Source organism: Anabrus simplex, chromosome 1, assembly GCF_040414725.1.
Source record: "Anabrus simplex isolate iqAnaSimp1 chromosome 1, ASM4041472v1, whole genome shotgun sequence".
NCBI lineage: Eukaryota > Metazoa > Arthropoda > Insecta > Orthoptera > Tettigoniidae > Anabrus > Anabrus simplex.
In genome coordinates, this window is record NC_090265.1 from 476,051,912 (window position 1) to 476,071,871 (window position 19,960).

The 19,960-nt window shown below is 41.6% G+C and overlaps 1 protein-coding gene across 1 annotated transcript in view; it reads left to right on the plus strand.

The window, feature by feature from the left end:
- Positions 1-16,615: 16,615 nt before the first annotated feature.
- The window catches only part of LOC137500848 (homeobox protein homothorax-like), a 480,185-nt gene continuing 476,840 nt past the window's right edge, over positions 16,616-19,960 (plus strand). The window contains exon 1 of the mRNA XM_068227557.1: positions 16,616-16,733. Coding sequence (XP_068083658.1) covers positions 16,616-16,733 — 118 coding nt within the window. The remainder of the gene's footprint in view (positions 16,734-19,960) is intronic.

Consider the following 19,960-nt stretch of genomic DNA (forward strand, 5'->3'; position numbering starts at 1 on the left):
TTTCCCATTTTCACACCAGGCAAATGCTGGGGCTGTACCTTAATTAAGGCCACGGCCGCTTCCTTCCAACTCCTAGGCCTTTCCCATCCCTTCGTCGCCATAAGACCTATCTGTGTCGGTGCGACGTAAAGCAAGTAGCAAAAAAAAAAAAAAAAAAAAAAAAACTTCACAGACAAGATGCGTGTTTTACTATTGGGCGACTATCTACTAAATTTATTTGAACTATTATTTTTAGTTAGAATTTCATTCGAGTTTGAGTTTTCCACTCGACATAGGTTTCCTTTACCCTCTCACACATACACTCGAATGAACATTCTACACACCGCCACGTCGAAGTCCTGTTCTCCACCTTGCTTCTTCCCGTTCCGGAACAGTTGAACTCTGCGTAACCGACTGACAGACGAAATAATAATAATAATAATAATAATAATAATAATAATAATAATAATAATAATAATAATAATAATAATAATAATAATAATAATAGTAATAATAATAATAATAATTTTATCCCACAGGAGTTCTTTGACGTGCCGGGAAATCTACCGACACGGGGCTGACGTGTTCTAGCAGTTTCAGATATCACCAGACTGAGGCAGAATAGAACCTGCCAAGTTAGTATCAGAAAGCCAGCGCCGTAATCGTCTGAGCCACTCAGCCGGGCACTAACGGACTCACTCCCGATGAATGACTCGTCATGGACTCACGATGATTTGATTTATGTTTATTCATGATTGACGCCCTCGAGACTGGTCCGCCCGAGACTCGAGGCGTGCGCCAATTTTCAATACCAAGCGAGTTGGTTTCCCATTTTCTCAGTTGGGGATATATCTTAATTAAGGTCATGACCGCTACCTTCCCAGTCCTAGCCATTTCCCATCCCATCGTCGCCGAAAACCTTCGACGTGTTAGTGCGGCATTGAATCGCTAACAGGAAAAATTCCGTCATTTTTTTCAGTTTGAACTTAAATCGAACCCACGGTCTCTGCCATTGAACTAAAGTATCCCAAGCTCGTTTATACCAGACTGGCCGTACAACCTGATAAATATACATAATACGTACTTGTGTTATCGTCCACACACACATTCTTGTAACTGTAAGTTGGGTGTGACGGACCTCTATCTCCCACGTGATAATGTAACACACTCGCTAAGTACAGAATCTAATTCCGAATTATAGTCCACTAGGATTATTATATCTTTTCCGTCAACATTCTACGTTCTAATGCACTCTCCAGTATCAGAAACATGAGGTAGAATGTTATGTCCTTTTATCCACAAGATTTTGAACACTTTTTGTTCCTTTTACTTCTATTGTTGTCGTCGCCTTTTCGTGCTATCCTGGTATAGCCCCACCCAAGTACGAAGAACTTGCACGGAATAGTTTTCTTTCATTTGGCCACTCCTTCATGATATGTCAACCTAAATGCTTCAGTTATAACCTGTCCGATCCACTTAGCTTAAATTTAGTTAAACATTAAATGAGTTTAAAATAATATTCAAACTCTATCCTCCATCCTCTTCCCTTGTTACATGAATAATTCTTGTAACCTATTAGTAGATCTCGAACTGGCAGATTACAGGCCAGATTATCTAGCCCGATAAGTGAAAACGATATAACAAAATAGAAATAGAAAGGAAATCCTGTGTTCGCTGTCATTAGCGGAAGTGCGAGAAGAATCGGTTATGAGGCGCCGGGATAAGTAGCTCAAACGATAGAGCGTTGGATGAGATTCGAACCGCGTCTACCTGAGTGAGAAGTCAGTGATTACGTCTGTCAACTATTACGCCCCTGTCCACTCGCCTTCTTTATTCTAAATGAGGAAGGCAAAAGGAAACCTGGAATTTTAATTTATTTTTACAATTTGCTTCACGTCGTAACGACACAGATACGTCTTATGGCGACGATGGGAACGGAAATGGCTAGGAATGGGAAGGAAGCGACAGTGGCTTTAATTAAGGTATAGCCCCAGTGTTTGCCTGGTGTGAAAATTGGAACTGCGGAAGACCATGTTCAAAGCTACTGACAGTAGGGTTCGAAGCCAGTATCTCCCCAATCCAGGCTCAACGCAGTGTGACTCTTAATCACACGGCCAGCTCACTCGGTAAATTATTTTTATTATCTTGTGATCATACGGTACGAGGCCTAGAATTCACAAGGACATGTCTTCCCATTTCATAATTTTTAAATGCATTACATTGGATGTGCTTCGAATTACGACCACTGAGAAGCATGTAAAAGTGACACATCAATCAATCAATCAATCAATCACCATTTACCTGCATTTAGGACAGTCGCCCAGGTGGCAAATTCCCTGTTATGTTCTTCTAAAATGCCAAAGAATTTGGAAATTTATCAAATACCTCCCTAGTAAATTACTCCAATCCCTAACTCCTCTTCCTATAAACGAATATTTGTTCCAATTTGTCCTCTTGAATTCCAACTTTATCTCCGTATTGTGATCTTTTCTACTTTTAGAAACACCACTCAAACCTATTCGTATACTAATATCGTTGCACGCTATCTGTCCACTGACAGCTCGGAACATACCGCTTAGTTGAGCAGCTCATGCTCTAATTGTGGTACCAGAGACGTATATGCCCTCTCCTCTACATCCTTACTACAACCCCTCAATTCGGTAATAACCATAAGAATGATATGTAACATTTATTTACAATACCGTGAGGAACCCCACCCCATGAGAATTTTCACTCCATCAACGCAGAGGACTTTTCATATCATTGCCTGTTATCCACCTCATACTATTGTGGTCTGTTTGCAGTCGCTTCGAGTTCTACTTTCTAGAAACATGGCCACTCATTTAGTCACTCCTCTGTCTAATCCAATTCCACTCATTTTTGTAAGTAGTCTTCCATAACCGAACGGGTGCTGCGTGGTTTAAGGTCACGTAACGCATTCTGGAGATAGTGGGCTCGAACACCACTGTTGGCAGCCCTGAAGATGTTTTTCCGTTTGTTTCCAATTTTCACGCTGACTTCAAATTAAAACGTCAGCATACGGTAGCTGAGGCCATAGGATATATTATTATTATTATTATTATTATTATTATTATTATTATTATTATTATTATTATTATTATTATTATTGTTATTATTATTATTCCCTATTTTACAAGTGGCTTTATGAGCTTCTTCGGTACAATGTACATGGAAGAACTACTATTTAGTACATAGCCTACGCACATATGCTCCGTATATACCGGTATATACTTACATTGTTGACAAATAAACTTGACAGATGTTTATACCATATTTACAATACATAAATAATCAAAATTATTAGTGGACGATTTTCATTATTCCTCTGCAAATGGTGGATGGTTCATGCCAATAAACTTCCTTACTATATGACAAGTGGCCAGGATTGCAGCTTTTTGTAATTCTCTGTAAGTGAGAGGGTGGAGATTAATTGCTTCAATGCTCCTGTGTAGTGTCTTTGGTATAATACCATTACATCCAATCATTACTGGAATGACGATGACATTGTTGAGTTTTCTCGTGGTTTTTATTTCTGTGGCCAGATCAGCATACTTGGAAATCTTCTCTGTATGTGTTGATTGGAGGTTATGAGGATTCGGGAGTACTATGTCAGTCAAGAAGCAGATTTTCTTGCTTTTATCCACACAACGCAAGTTGTGATCCTGTGTGGTTACTGCACTTAGCGATAAGAAAGATCCACCACCTGGAAGCTCTTCCTTTGTTTTCATTTCATTGATGTTTGATCATTAAGTTTCCATTATTATTATTATTATTATTATTATTATTATTATTATTATTATTATTATTATTATTATTATTATTATTATTATTATGTCCGACTCGTTGGCTGAATGGTCAGCGTACTGGCCTTAGGTTCAGAAAGTCCCGGGTTCGATTCGGGTCGGGGATTTTAACCTTCATTGGTTAATTCCAGTGGCTCGGGTGCTGGGTGTTTGTGCTGTTTCCAACATCCCTACAACGCACACACCACACATAACACTATCCTCCACCACAATAACACACAGTTACCTACACATGGCAGAGTGCCACCCACCCTCATCGGAGGGTCTGAATTACAAAGGCTGCACTCGGCTAGAAAAAGCCACACGAATATTTGAAAAATTATTATTATTATTATTATTATTATTATTATTATTATTATTATTATTATTATTATTATTATCATTATTATTATTATTATTATTATTATTATTATTAGGTTAATGCTGGGACTGTGCCTTGATTAAGGCCCCGGTCGCTTCCTTTTCACTCCTAGCCTTTTCATATCCCATTTTTGCCATAAGACCTGTCGTGTGTCTGTCCGATGAAGTAAGAAATTAGTTAAATATTCCGTGATCTACCCTATCAAACGCCTTAAATCGCTCACTGAGCTCGATGGCTATAGTCGCTTAAGTGCGGCCAGTATGACGTATTCGGGAGATAGTGGGTTCGAATCCCATTGTCGGAAGCCCTGAAGTTGGTTGTCCGTGGTTTCCCATTTTTACACCAGCTAAATGCTGGGGCTGTATCTTAATTAAGGCCACGGATGCGTCCTTCCCACTCCTTAGCCCTTTCCTGACCCGTTGTCGCCATAAGTCCTAACTGTGGCGGTGCGACTTGAAGCAACTTGTAAAAAAATAAATAAATAAATAAATAAATAAATAAATTTGGTCAGTCGTGATTCAGTCAATTAATTTAACCTCGCACAACTCAGTCGTTAATAACGTAAAGGAAAGTAACCACTGGAGATTTATTTTAGCTTATGTAATGAAGCTGTACGCATAAACCGGATTCGGTGGTGGGGTCATGTGAGGCGAATGGAGGAGGATAGGTTACCTAGGAGAATAATGGACTCTGCTATGGAGGGTAAGAGAAGTAGAGGGATACCAAGACGACGATGGTTAGACTCGGGTTTCTAACGATTTAAAGATAAGAGGTATAGAACTAAATGAAGCCACAACACTAGTTGCAAATTGAGGATTGTGGCGACGTTTAGTAAATTCGCAGAGGCTTCCAGACTGAACGCTGAAATTCATAACAGTCTATAATGATAATGTATGTATGTAATAATGTAGTAGCCATTTTCGCAAGTTGTGATCTTGTGTGGGTACTGCACTTAGCGATATGAAATACAAACCACCTAGTTTTGCTAGTTGCTTTACGTCGCACCGACACAGATAGGTCTTCTGGCGACGGCGGGACAGGGAAGGGCTAGGAGTGGGAAGGAAGCGGCCGTGGCCTTAATTAAGGTACAGCCCCAACATTTGCCTGGTGTGAAAATGGGAAACCATGGAAAACCATTTTCAGGGCTGCCGACAGTGGGGTTCGAACCTACTATTTCCCGAATACTGGACACTGGCCGCACTTAAGCGACTGCAGCTATCGAGCTCGGTAGATCCACCACCTGGAAGCTCTTCCCTTGTTTTCATTTCAATGATTTTGGATCATTAAGTTTCCATTAAAGTAGCGTTATCCTCTGTAATTATCACTTAAAGTCTTTTTCCATTTCGATTTGCCTCTACTTAACTTTTGCTGAAACGTGTACGTTTTTGTTTTTAATTGCTCTTTTATATGCAGTTTATCTGGACGTCTCTTCGTTTTTCTTTCTTTATTTTATTTTCGAGTGTATCGTCCGAGTCGACATGACTGTTCCTTTTCTTTGGAAGCGTTAAGAAGTGCTAGCTAGCTACTACGAGGGAGGTCATTCACATTCCTGTCTGGAATGGGATGTCAGTGTGTTCCTCTCGTTTTGTTGTAACTTCTTTGGAATGTTTGTGTTCATTATTGATTAGTACTGAACACGCAATTGGTATTCTCGAAGGTTTTTCGTAATCCACTCTCTAAATCGTAAAGTAATCACTAGTATAATGTTTTTGAATTACAATATTAATCAAACCTTTTAAAACCTCTTCTTGTTTTCGTCATATCCAATGAAGTAAGATAGTTCCATATTCCGCTATTATACGTGTTTCGTTGAACGTTCTGGGGTTTAAAAACGTAAAATCGGGAGATAGTGGGTTCGAACCCCACTGTCGGCAGCCCTGAAGATGGTTTCAGTGGTTTCCCATTTTCGCACCAGATAAATGCTGGGGTGGTACCTTGGGCAATGGCCACTTCCTTTCCTCTCCTAGTCCTTTCTTGTTTCATCGATGCCATACGACATGTCTGTGTCGGTGCAACGTATAACAACTTGTAAAAAAAAAAAGATGAAGAAAAAGAAGAACACTTAGAAATGCTGTCACTCAACCCGCCGGATTTTTTTAGTTTAGATGTGCACTTCATAATTATTTGTCATAGAGACAAAGATTCGTACATGGACTTGATTCGAGGACACTCGAGTCGTGTAAAAGGACCAAGTAAAACGGAGCGTGTTGGCTACGTGGTTCGAGTCACGTACCATTGAGCTTGCATTTAGTTGATGGTAGGTTCGAACCACACACCAGTCCTGAAGGTGGTTTTCCGTGGTTTCCCGTTGTAGGGATAGCATCTCCGGCTCCTAGTTGAATGACTCCGGGTTCGATTTCTGGCTTGTCCAAAGAATTCACTTCTGGTGAGTATAAGAGCAGTTTGATACGCATGTCGTTTTCTGTGACCACGTGACACTTTGAGATCTACAGCCCATTCCTAGGATCTTTAATTTTTTTTTTTTTTTTTTTGCTATTTGTTTTACGTCGCACCGACACAGATAGGTCTTATGGCGACGATGGGATAGGAAAGGCCTAGGAATGGGAAGGAAGTGGCCGTGGCCTTAATTAAGGTACATCTCTAGCATTTGCCTGGTGTGAAAATGGGAAACTACGGAAAACCATCTTCAGGGCTGCCGACAGTGGGGTTCGAACCCACTATCTCCCGAATGCGAGCTCACAGCTGCGCGCTCCTAACCGCATGGCTAACTCGCCCGGTTCTAGGACCTTTAAAAGTAAGGGATGTCGTTTCGTTTAAATTATAGGTAATCATCAACCTATTTCAAATCTCGGTGTAGGGTACCGACTTGCGTTGTTATGCGTGCAGAAACGGACTTATCTGTTGCCAGTCACAACATCTTGCTTGGCATATGAATCAGAGGAGGGGTTTATTGACATCTCGTAGACTACTTCTGTTAAACATTACAGTAAAGAGGGGCTGCCTAGCCGAGGCGATAAACACGTGTTCGTTTCAATAAGAAGGGCGTGGGTTTGACTCCTCATCAAAAGGACGAAAGAATTGGAAACGAGATTTCTACTTGTGGATAGTCACATCACACTGAGGTTCACTCAGCCTGAACCAGAAATGAGTACCAGCTTAATTCCGGGCACAAAGGCGGTCAGGCATAGAGTTAACCACTCAATGTCTCTGTTACGGATACTTCATGGCCTGATGGAGATGATTATGCTTTTGAATGCAGTGAAGGGGGAGTACTGTCTTGGGTTTTACTCAGGATCTTTGGGATCCAACTAGCTTTCAGGTTAATTATTCTCCCTCCAATCTCCCATCCGTACAAACACACTTTCAGACTGACAACTGAAGACGAGGATGAAGTACTTCTGTAGAGCACCTAATAACGGAAGACCAAATCTAACACGGTTTCAGATTACGTATTTCGTCTAGCGAAGTTGGGAGAATAAAATTTTACTTGCCTTCTGTATTTCCTTTTATATTTCTTTACGAGGAACGGTCCATGTTTCTGAGAGAATAGTCGAGACTGGTTGCTGCTTCCGATGTCCGACATGACTCTGTTGATGATGCTAGGACTCTAGCTGGGCGAACATGGGACGGCAGAGAAACAATAAAAAAGAAACCGCTGTGTTCGTTGGCTCCTTCCTTTTGTGTTCAGTCACTTTTCAGAGGAGTACAGTCGTGTCGAATAAAGATTAACCTATAACATTTGATATCGAGCCAGTGTGATTCGTATATTACAATAAGAAAGAACAAACTAAGGAGGATATTCAGTAAAGTAATATTTTTGAAAAAAAGAGGTTTTATATTGAAAATACACTTGCGAACTAGGATCATGAGGGCACAGCACTGGGGAAAGCGTCCGAATGTGCCAGTAGCTGACTTTTTAAAAGCTTCTTCTTCTTCTTCTCTTCTGCAACTACTACCACCTTTCCCACACCAGTGGGGTCGCGGGTACGAACTGTGTCGCACATGTTGGTTTGGCCCTGTTTTAAGCCAGGGTGCCCTTCCTGACGCCAACCTTATATGGAAGGATGTAATCACTATTGCGTATTTTAGTAATGGTTCGTAGTGTAGTGTGTTGTCTGAATACGAGGAGGAAAGTGTTGGCACAAACACCCAGTCCCCGAGCCAGGAGAATTAATCAGAGGCGATTAAAATCCCTGACCCGGCCGGGAATCAAACCCGGGACCTTCTGGACCGTAGGCCTCAACGCTGACCATTCAGCCAATGAGTCGGACTTTTCTTAAGTATATGTATTCATTTTATTAAAATTTGATCTTCTACTTTGTGTCTCCAAGATACAGTACATTTTCTGTATTTGTTAGTGGTTCTTGATTTTCTGTGTCTCTCTGGTATCTCTTCCGGAGGTTAATGGCCGATCATCAACCTTTAGAGGGTAAATATGTGAACTCCAAACGCTCACCTTGTTCCCAGTCTGGAAATCTAATACGTCTTGAACTGTGCATACAGCATAGGATACTACTTGTCCTGCTTGAGCGAGGTTCTGCAAGCCACTAGAAACTAGAACTGAAGTGGGTTCTGAAGTCCGTTTCAAGGTCCACGTGTCTCTTGTTTCCTTGAAATTAGTCATAGGCACAGTTAACTTCCATTATTTATGTTCCTTTTCCTGGTTTTCATCCCCTGTCCGTGGAGTGGGCACTTGGTGTGGTTAGCCCTGTGGTTAGCCCTGTTTTACAACCGGATGCCCTTCCTGACTCCGACCGTACCTGAATGGTTGCATTCATTATAACATGTTTCTGTTGTGGTTGGTGGTATGATTTGTTTGAATATAATTGAAGGGGTGTGTTAAGACGAACACAAATGCTCATTCCCTGAGCTAAAAGAATGAACTACACACAATTAGAATCCTCAACCCATCTGAAATTCGAACCCGGGACTAACTGAACCAAAGGCAATTATGCTCACATTCAACCAAGGAGCTATTTATTTATTTATTTATTTATTTATTTATTTATTTATTTATTTATTTATTTATTTATTTATTTATTTGTACAGACAGGTAAATAATTTCTCGAGGAATATAAAGTAATCGGTCACTAAGACCTGAGCTTGTTGGTCCTTGTTACCAGTAGCATGAAAATTTTTCATGAGGAGTACATCAGAATCTTCTCGTGTTCTGCAGTCTTATTCTTGAAGACGGGCCAGTAAAATTTGAATACACGAACAGTTTTCGATTTTTTTACTCGTCTTACCTGAAAGCACCGGGTTCGATTCCAGGTCAAGTCAGATTTTTTCAAACAGACTTTGAGGATTGGTTCGAGGTTTACTATGTGATTACACTTGAGAAGCAATCTGACGATGAGATAGAGGCTGCGGTCTAGAAAGCCAAGAATATCGACCGAGAGGATTCGTCGTGCTAACCGCACGACACCTCGTCATCGCTAGGCCTTCGGGCTGGACAGCGTTCGCTTGGTAGGCTATGGCCTTCGCGGCTGTTGCCCATGGAGTTTGGGGTTTCGTTTAGAGTAACACTGCCAAGGCATTTTCGATTCCCGGCCTGGATCTGAGGGCTGGTTCGAGATCTGCTCAGCCTACGTGATTGATTACAATTGAGGAGCTATCAGACGGTGAGATAGTGACCTCGGTCCTACTCTCAGGGCTTTCCAACCATAGGAAGGAGGGAGGTGTTTCCTTAGGGTACGCTAGGGTCCTTTTCTCTCACCTCGATAAGTCCGTTTCTTTCTTTCTTTCTTTTTTTCTATTTTTACGCGGTCATTCACAATCCTGTCAGTCATGATGACATTTTTTTCATACGAGTCCAAAATAAAACATACAAAAAATTAAAATGTCGAGACGCTTGACTAATTGAACGTGGTTTGTTTAAAAACGATGTTCAGTTGGAATTTCTTATCGTATGGCAACTCTTAGTCCATCAGACTCCTTCCGTGTTCTTCTGCATGTTATTCCTGAACAGGGACCAGACCAATCTGAATCCAGGAACAGTTTTCGACATTCTTTTCTTTTTCTGAAAAGTGATAGCCTACTACAGATACATTTTCTATTCCCTTTTAGTGAGGTAGGCTACTGGCATTTTCTTTTCTTTTTCATTCACAGTCTTGTCACGATTTATTTATTTTTTTTTTTTTTATCTATCGTATGATGAAGGTATGTGCATATATATATATAGGATAAATGTGCGTAGTCACAAGTCCGTATAATACTTCAACTCTAGGTTTAGTATTTTGACCCAGTCAACTGCTTCACCCGATGAGCGATGAATGTCCATTAGCGTTCCTTTGAAAGCTCGAATTGGGCAGTCAGCAACAATATGGTGGATTGACTAAGAAGAGGCACCACAGTCACAATCTGCAGAGCTAATCAAACCCCACATCTGCCTTGTCCAGTTCTTATCCGATTGATGATTCTCCACTGTCGTCTTGGAAGGTCAAATCCTTGTACGCGTTTAGAAGGATTCTCAACTAGATATTTGTTGACTACTGAAGACTGATCTCACTGGGCTTTCCATGAACTGTTATCACGACAAGAGGTTCTTTCAAGATCTGTTGCTGTACGTCAGGGTGGTTTCCTTGATTTCAGTCGTTGATGTTCAGTGTTTGTAATATCTTGATGGATGGGTAGTTATCATACGAGACCAGAATAATAAAGTTTGAAAATATCGACACCTGACGTGGATTATTTAAAAGCGATGTTCATTTCAAATTTCGAATTGTATTATAATCATATTTTGTGTTGTTGAAAAGGTGCCTGATCTTTCGTGCCTCCTGCTGCTAACTTGATAATGTGTTTCCTCTCCCTTTTCCAGGCACAAGTTGGCTAACAGCTGTAGGGTTAATGAACACAAATACATACAACTCATGCCGCGGGTACCAATATGCACGATTGAACTTGAAGAATAGGTTTGTTCTTTTAAAGACCCCATGCTGATTGTACTCAGGGGTGGAGCTTTTGAGGTTTCCAGCAGCGTCCAGTAGGGTCACTGGGAGTGCACAGTGCACACCGCTTTGTGTGATTGCTCTTTTCTCCCTCATTCTGTGAACCCAGATAGACCGGTTCACTTTCTTTTAACATATTTAACGAAGCGTGTTTGTTGGAAGCGTGTGTATGTGGTAAAAGCAGGGGGAGAATTAAAGTCGTGCCCCAATGATGCTAATTAAGTTACCAATTGCCAATCAGCTCGTCTTCAACACAATTAGGTGTGGCATTTTGTAATCCATACTTTATGTTTTATAAATTCAAAAATGATTCTTATCAGATGTTATATGTTCTCCATCCTGCGTTATGGTTCCTGACAGATACCGGCTTAAGAAGGCTTGAAGCGTTTGAAGTGTGGGTAAATAGACGCATACTGCACATAAGCTAGAATGTCTAAGTGAGAGATGTGGATGTGCTGGGGCGTATGAGAAAAGCAAAATAAATTATGAGAATATTTTGCTCATGTCATGCGACACCCTGAGAAACACAGTCTCTTGCACATCAACATACAAGGCGAGGTTGCCGTAGAACAAGAACTTCTTGGCTTTAGAATCTGAAGGACGTTTCTGTAAAATCTACCTTCAGACAAATGATCGTCAAAGATCGCTAAGCTGATACGTAACAAGAGAAAGAAAAAGGAAGTAGTATTCCTCATCTGATTTCTGACCCAACATACTATCGTGGTAGAATGATGACCATGACTAAAATGATGAAGATAAGACGGGAAGAGGTACGATGTCGGAGGAAGCATATTCTCAAGTTTCAAAGAGTGAGGGTGCCATGACTTAACCTCGGTTAAGTTCCCCTGTTGTCTGAGCTACGACAGTAATTTTCCAATCGATAGTACACTACATCCAACTGACTGGTATTTTGATACTCTTTGGCTAGAACTTACATAAGGAATGGCAAGTCGTAATATTAACAATTCCTGAACTCTAGCGGCCACGCAATGAAACACTTTCATGTATTTTCTCAATGCTAAGTTCAGAAACTTCTCCTTCTTATGCAGTGCTGAATTTCTATAATTTGCCCATATTTAAGACATAAATATGGTTCATGTTTGTGGGTTACTGTAGTCACGTCCTAGTTCGTGAACCATGGGCAACGGCTGAGTGGCCTAGTAAGTGGTCCTGAGAGTCGGGATACCAGTTGCTATGGAATGGGAGTGGGCATCTCGGATATATTCTGAGTCGTGGCCCTCCTTGTGCTCAGGCGGCTAGGACTACACAATTCACCGGTGGTCCATAACCCGTTAGAGGAGAGATCCTCACTTGGACTATGTGCAAGTAGGGCAGCATCCTGCTTCATGAATTTACCGAGCTCAGAACACTTTAAGCAAGCCTCGGACCTATGGGAGTAATGGAGTCCCACTCCCATTTGACAGGCGAGGGACTCCTTGGAAACAACTTGGCGAACGAAATGGTATTCGATGGGGGGCTATCAATATTAATGGGGCTTATGGAAGAAAGAAGGTAGAACTTGCTGAGTCAGCAAAGAGGATGCATCTGGATGTGCTAGGAGTAAATGATATTCGGGTAAGGGGAGAAAAGGAGGAAGAGATAGGAGATTATAAAGTGTACTTGACGGGTGTTAGAAAGGGAAGGGCAGAGTCTGGGGTAGGGCTCTTTATCAGGAATACCATTGCACGCAACATAGTTTCTGTTAGGCACGTAAGTGAGCGAATGATGTGGGTAGATTTGTCAGTGGGAGGAATTAGGACAAGAATTGTGTCCGTGTATTCACCATGTGAGGGTGCAGATGAGGATGAAGTTGACAAGTTTTATGAAGCATTGACTGACATCGTGGTCAGGGTCAACAGCAATGATAGAATAGTGCTATTGGGCGATTTCAATGCGAGAGTTGGGAATAGAACTGAAGGATACGAAAGGGTGATTGGTAAATGTGGGGAAGATATGGAAGCTAATGGGAATGGGAAGCGTTTGCTGGACTTCAGTGCTAGTATGGGTTTAGCTGTTACGAATACATTCTTCAAGCATAAGGCTATTCACCGCTACACATGGGAGGCTAGGGGTACCAGATCCATAATAGACTATATCTTAACAGACTTTGAATTCAGGAAATCTTTTAGGAATGTACGAGTTTTTCGGGGATTTTTCGATGATACAGACCATTATCTGATCTGTAGTGAACTTAGTATATCTAGGCCTAGGGCAGAGAAAGTGAAATCTGTCTGCAAACGAATAAGGGTAGAAAATCTCCACGACGAGGAAATTAGACAGAAGTACATGGATATGATTAGTGAGTAGTTTCGAACAGTAGACAGTAAGCAGGTTCAGGATATAGAAAGTGAATGTGTGGCATACAGGGATGCTGTAGTAGAAACAGCAAGGGAATGCCTAGGAACAACTGTGTGTAAAGATGGGAAAAGGCGAACATCTTGGTGGAACGATGAAGTGAGAGCAGCCTGTAAACGTAAAAAGAAGGCTTAACAGAAATGGCTCCAAACAAGGGCCGAAACAGACGGATTTGTACGTAGATGAAAGAAACAGAGCGAAACAAATAGTTGTTGAATCCAAAAAGAAGTCATGAGAAGATTTTGGTAATAACCTGGAAAGGCTAGGTCAAGCAGCAGGGAAACCTTTCTGGACAGTAATAAAGAATCTTAGGAAGGGAGGGAAAAAGGAAATGAACAGTGTTTTGAGTAATTCAGGTGAACTCATAACAGATCCCAGGGAATCACTGGAGAGGTGGAGGGAATATTTTGAACATCTTCTCAATGTAAAAGGAAATCATCATGGTGGTGTTGCAAACAGTCAAGGTCATGGGGAGGAGGAAAATGATGTTGGTGAAATTATGCTTGAGGAAGTGGAAAGGATAGTAAATAAACTCCATTGTCATAAGGCAGCAGGAATAGATGAAATTAGACCTGAAATGGTGAAGTATAGTGGGAAGGCAGGGATGAAATGGCTTCATAGAGTAGTAAAATTAGCGTGGAGTGTTGGTAAGGTACCTTCAGATTGGACAAAAGCAGTAATTGCACCTATCTATAAGCAAGGGAACAGGAAGGATTGCAACAACTATCGAGGTATCTCATTGATTAGTATACCAGGCAAAGTATTCACAGGCATATTGGAAGGGAGGGTGCGATCAGTCGTTGAGAGGAAGTTGGATGAAAACCAGTGTGGTTTCAGACCACAGAGAGGCTGTCAGGATCAGATTTTCAGTATGCGCCAGGTAATTGAAAAATGCTACGAGAGGAATAGGCAGTTGTGTTTATGTTTCGTAGATCTAGAGAAAGCATATGACAGGGTACCGAGGGATAAGATGTTCGCCATACTGGGGGACTATGGAATTAAAGGTAGATTATTAAAATCAATCAAAGTCATTTATGTTGACAATTGGGCTTCAGTGAGAATTGATGGTAGAATGAGTTCTTGGTTCAGGGTACTTACAGGAGTTAGACAAGGCTGTAATCTTTCACCTTTGCTGTTTGTAGTTTACATGGATCATATGCTGAAAGGTATAAAATGGCAGAGAGGGATTCAGTTAGGTGGAAATGTAGTAAGCAGCCTGGCCTATGCTGACGACTTGGTCTTAATGGCAGACTGTGCCGAAAGCCTGCAGTCTAACATCTTGGAGCTTGAAAATAGGTGCAATGAGTATGGTATGAAAATTAGCCTCTCGAAGACTAAATTGATGTCAGTAGGTAAGAAATCCAACAGAATTGAATGTCAGATTGGTGATACAAAGCTAGAAGAGGTCGATAATTTCAAGTATTTAGGTTGTGTGTTTTCCCAGGATGGTAATATAGTAAGTGAGATTGAATCAAGGTGTAGTAAAGCTAATGCAGTGAGCTCGCAGTTGCGATCAGCAGTATTCTGTAAGAAGGAAGTCAGCTCCCAGACGAAACTATCTTTACATCGGTCTGTTTTCAGACCAACTTTGCTTTATGGGAGCGAAAGCTGGGTGGACTCAGGATATCTTATTCATAAGTTAGAAGTAACAGACATGAAAGTAGCAAGAATGATTGCTGGTACAAACAGGTGGGAACAATGGCAGGAGGGAACTCGGAATGAGGAGATAAAGGCTAATTTAGGAATGAACTCGATGGATGAAGCTGTACGCATAAACCGGCTTCGGTGGTGGGGTCATGTGAAGCGAATGGAGGAGGATAGGTTACCTAGGGGAATAATGGACTCTGTTATGGAGGGTAAGAGAAGTAGAGGGAGACCAAGGCGACGATGGTTAGACTCTGTTTCTAGCGATTTAAAGATAAGAGGTATAGAACTAAATGAGGCCACAACACTAGTTGCAAATCGAGGATTGTGGCGACGTTTTGTAAATTCTCAGAGGCTTGCAGACTGAACGCTGAAAGGCATAACCGTCTATAATGATAATGTATGTATGTATGTAAGACATAAATACGGCCGTAATGCACCCAGAATACTTTCCATTCTTTTATTTGGTACGGATTGTCCTAACCTAAATATTTTACAGTCATTTTCTGACATTTCACAGGTAGACAGCCGGTCAAAATGGTTCGTAATGTCTGGGAGTACGAAATTTCCCTGATTTGAATTATCTGGTATTCGTATAGCGTATTCAGTACTTGAATTTCTTGTTCAGATGTAAGTTGGAAGTAACAAAGCAAGCAGTCATCTCCGTACAGGCCATGAAGGACCTTGGAGGGGTGGAAGGTGAAGGCTTCCACCATTCGTAACCTCGGCACGTAATGGGGGCAGAGTGGTTAGCTCTACGCCCGGCCGGCTTTGCCCCCAGGAATTAACCCGGTACTCATTTTTGGTGTAGGCTGAGTGAACCTTTGGGCCATATGCACCTCCGGAAGTGGAAATTTCCTTGCGACTTCCTGACGGGGATTCGAACCTACGTCCTTCCGGGCGAACCGAGCACGCCTTTACCGCCTCAGCCAGGCAGCCCCTAAGTTGGAAGTAGGACAAGTATTATTTTTCTAGTTCTCCGTTTTCATTTTGTTGTGAACTGTCTGTTTAGTTGCCCTAATTATTGTTGCTGCACAACAGTTCTTGAAGCTGGTCCAACTCCCTAGGAAGCAAGTTTACCGCTTCTTTTAGTGACCACTACTCGGAAAGGCTGTTTTAGGAGAAAAAAAATCACATTTATCCCGCATGTCCATCCAAGCGATTGGATTCATTGGATTCAGTCCAACATCGGTTGGTTAGTCGGCTCGTTCGGGGTCAAACTCGATGGGAGAACTGCGCATCCTAGACTTTAAATCTTGAGTTAGCTTAGCATCTCTTTCCACTCCTACCTTGACAATCCTATTGCATTGTCAAATTGTACCGTATTATAATTTTACAGTTATTTAAATATACTGTAGCAAGCTTGCTTGTTAACTAAAATTGCCATTATGTAAAGTGGGAGCAAAACGTATCAGGACGAGAGAACCTACACATTTCCTTGAAATGAATTGGCGTATGGCTTTTAGTGCCGGGAATGTCCTAGGATATGTTCGGTTCCCCGTAAGAAGGTCGAAAAATTTAGAATCGTACTTCTGGAGAAGCACATGGCCCTGATGTTCACTCAGCCTACACCAAATATTGGTACCATATTCATTGCCGAGACGACTGAGCAGAGAGGCAACGGCTACGGCTGTGGAGGCAAGTTCTGCCTTCGGGAGGATAGTAGGTTCGAACTCAACCGTCGGCTGTCCTAGGAATGGTTTTCTGTGGTTTCTTCCTTTTCACTTCAAGGCAAATGCCGGGATTTCCTATCCATAGGCCACAGCCGATTCCTTTCACCTCATTACCAAATTAAGTCACCATCAATCATTTCATCCTCATTTGCTCCTCAACTGAGGTTGGCGTCAGGAAGGGCACCTGGACGTAAAACGTGTCATATAATTTCATCTCGCTTCATCCCCGGCCCCATATCAGGAAAATGGAACCTAGGGTTACACATACATTAATTCCTGGGACAAAGGCAGTCAGATATGGAGCTGACCGCTCTATCCCACTTACTGTAGTATCGAGGTGTCCGGCTCCATGGCTAAATGGTGGCCTGTGGTCACAGCAGTCCTGGGTTCGATTCCAGGCAGGGTCGAGAATTTTAACATCATTGGTTAATTTCGCTGGCACGGGGCTGGGCGTATGTGTCGTCTTCATCATCATTTCATCCTCATCATGACGCGCAGGTCGCCTACGGAAGTCAAATCAAAAGCCCTGCACCTAACGAGCCGAACATGTCCTCGGACACTCCCGGCACTAAAAAGCCATGCCCTATTTCATTTCAGTATCAACGTTACTGATAGTGGAAGCATTTACCTGCTACTCCTCCAAGGTCCTTCGTAGCTTCTTTTTCGTTACTAACGTGGGCTAGGATTGGGAAGAATGTAGCCAGTGCCTGAAGGTTTCGTCATTTTGGACGATCTAGTTAGCCCCGTTCTCTTCTCTGTTATGTTCCTGGATGCTGAGTGAAACCCGTTCAACTTCTCTTAAATGTATCCTGCATTTGAACTCCGGTCAGCTAGACAGGAAGCTACTCTACTAACCCCTAGGCTGCGGTGGGAGATCTACATGTAAATCTAATGTTTATAGAACGAGTCGAAAATAAAATTCTGAGTTGAATTGGACATAGTGTCGAATTAATCATACGTGGCAACTTACAGACGTGCAAAGAACGACGTAGTCTCTTGAACTAATGGTGTGATACATAGGTAGTGTTAGTTGTAACTAATAATCTCATTTCATGGTATTAATACGTGAAGACAAGAGGCAGGAACTTTGCTTTTGTGTCCTCATAATCCAAGCAGGCTTTAGTTAGGTGCGCGGTGTGTTGTTGTTTAGGTAATCTAAAGTCACTGCAGCAGCTTGAATGAATAAGGGTAATTCAGAGCGCGGCTAGGTTAATCCCCTTAAGGGCTCTTAGGGTATAATAGAGCTACGTGCGCAAGAGACGACGACGATAGCAGAGAAGGGCATGGCCCCCTAAATGATGATCACAACACATACACCTTTGAGTGAAAATAGAACGAGCTTGTAAAAGTCACAGCGGGACAGACAAGTTAGTATTTGCATTGTCGTTTTCATAATATTCCAGTGGGGGAGAGAGAGTACTGTATAGCACGGCGAGTATGAGGGAGAAAGAGCGAGGTGTGTATGAGGAGGCTCATTGTTATGGACGATGCAGCTTACTACACTTCTGTTCTGCTGCTGCATGGACATTTAAATGTTTTTAAAAGGCTATCAGCCAGTACTAGACTAAACCTTTGGTTCTCGTTAGTTAGTAATTCAAAGGGAGAAGGGCAGGGAAAGTTTTGTGTTATCACTCTGTTAGTATAATGATTAGAGGGTGTTTGAATTAGCTGTCATTAAGAAGGTGACTTCGTTAAACGGATCAGTGCAGGTGTATACGAACTAGACTGAGCTTTTTCAGTAATTTCCTGACGAATACAACTGGAGAAGTTGTGTAAAAACCCAGTTAAATTAAAATTGTGAGATCCGAGTACACTATCATGGATACCTCATATGTTTATATATATTGCAAGTGCCAATTTACTGTTTATTGATTCTTTTGATTCAAATGTATTTGTAGCTGGCTGTTTTGTTGGTTAACCTAAAGCCAATAAATATATATATATATATAAGTTACTGTTGTGTCTTGTAATATATTACGAAATTCTTCCCAGAATGAGTTGTTTAAAAAATAATGTATTAACTTGTATCTATGAATCAGGCCAGAGCAAAATGTAGCTTCTACCTAATTCTGTCTCATTTATGGCTGTGACAGTATGGAAGCTGCTGAGGTATAGGTAATGTTCTGCTATAACTAGGGCTCGGAATTTGAAGACCTATGAATTGCCTTAAAAAGACCTGTAGAAAGACCATAATTAGTGTGATTGGCTGCCACCCCCGGAGGCTCGGGTTCGATTCCCGGCTCTGCCACAAAATTTGAAAAGTGGTATGAGGACTGGAACGGGGTTCACTCAGCCTCGGGAGGTCAACTGAGTAAAGGTGGGTTCGATTCCCACCTCAGCCATCCTAAAAGTTGTTTTTAATTCAGAGGATTTCCTTTCAAACCATAGAGATCTAAAACAGAAGTGTATAACTACATGAAAACATTGTCCATTTGAATTTTAGCCTCATCTCATCTTAGAGAAGAGAAGAGAAGAGAAGAGGGTGATACAACATTGCCTGAGTTGCTAGTTTTCTATTCTAGGAACCGGGTTTCGAGTCCCAGCGAATGTGGGGTCGTATTTTCACGCAAATTTAGCGTAATTTAACGTAAAGCATCGGGCTTTAAGCCTCACAGTTTAAACTCGAAATGAGCTGGAATTAGTTCAACGAACCCAGAAGAAATATGAAAAAATAACATAAAGTAGTAGGCAAAGAAGGTAAAGCTGTGTTGTTATTATCGGATTGGCTGCATTCGTTCATTTCCCTGCTATCTGATTTCACCACCAGAGCGTTCGTACTCAGCATTCGCTAAGAAAAAATCGCTCATTTTTAGGTATTTCATTTTAAAGTTTATCGACATCAGATTACTCATAGAAATATAGTCATTCAATTCGCAGTGGAATTCTGACTCCATGATTCTGTTCATTAGATTGCTTTGGTGCATGACGCTTTATGTTTCTAGCTCTGATGAACAACAGTGGATGTGCATTATTCTTCTGATACGAACAATAATCCAGAGTGTAATTATGAATAAAGTAAGTGCCTTGAACTATTGGTTCAAGAGTTAATGGAATTCGTTGTCGACCTTCCGATAATGTTTATGAGACTAGCGAGAAGAGCCTCGATAGCGTTCACACGGGTTTTCACTTCAGAGAGGGGTCATGACTCGAGCGAGCGCGCCTTTCGCCCGTCAACTGTCTGTTTTCCATCCATCTTGTGTGCGTGAAAGGGCCGCA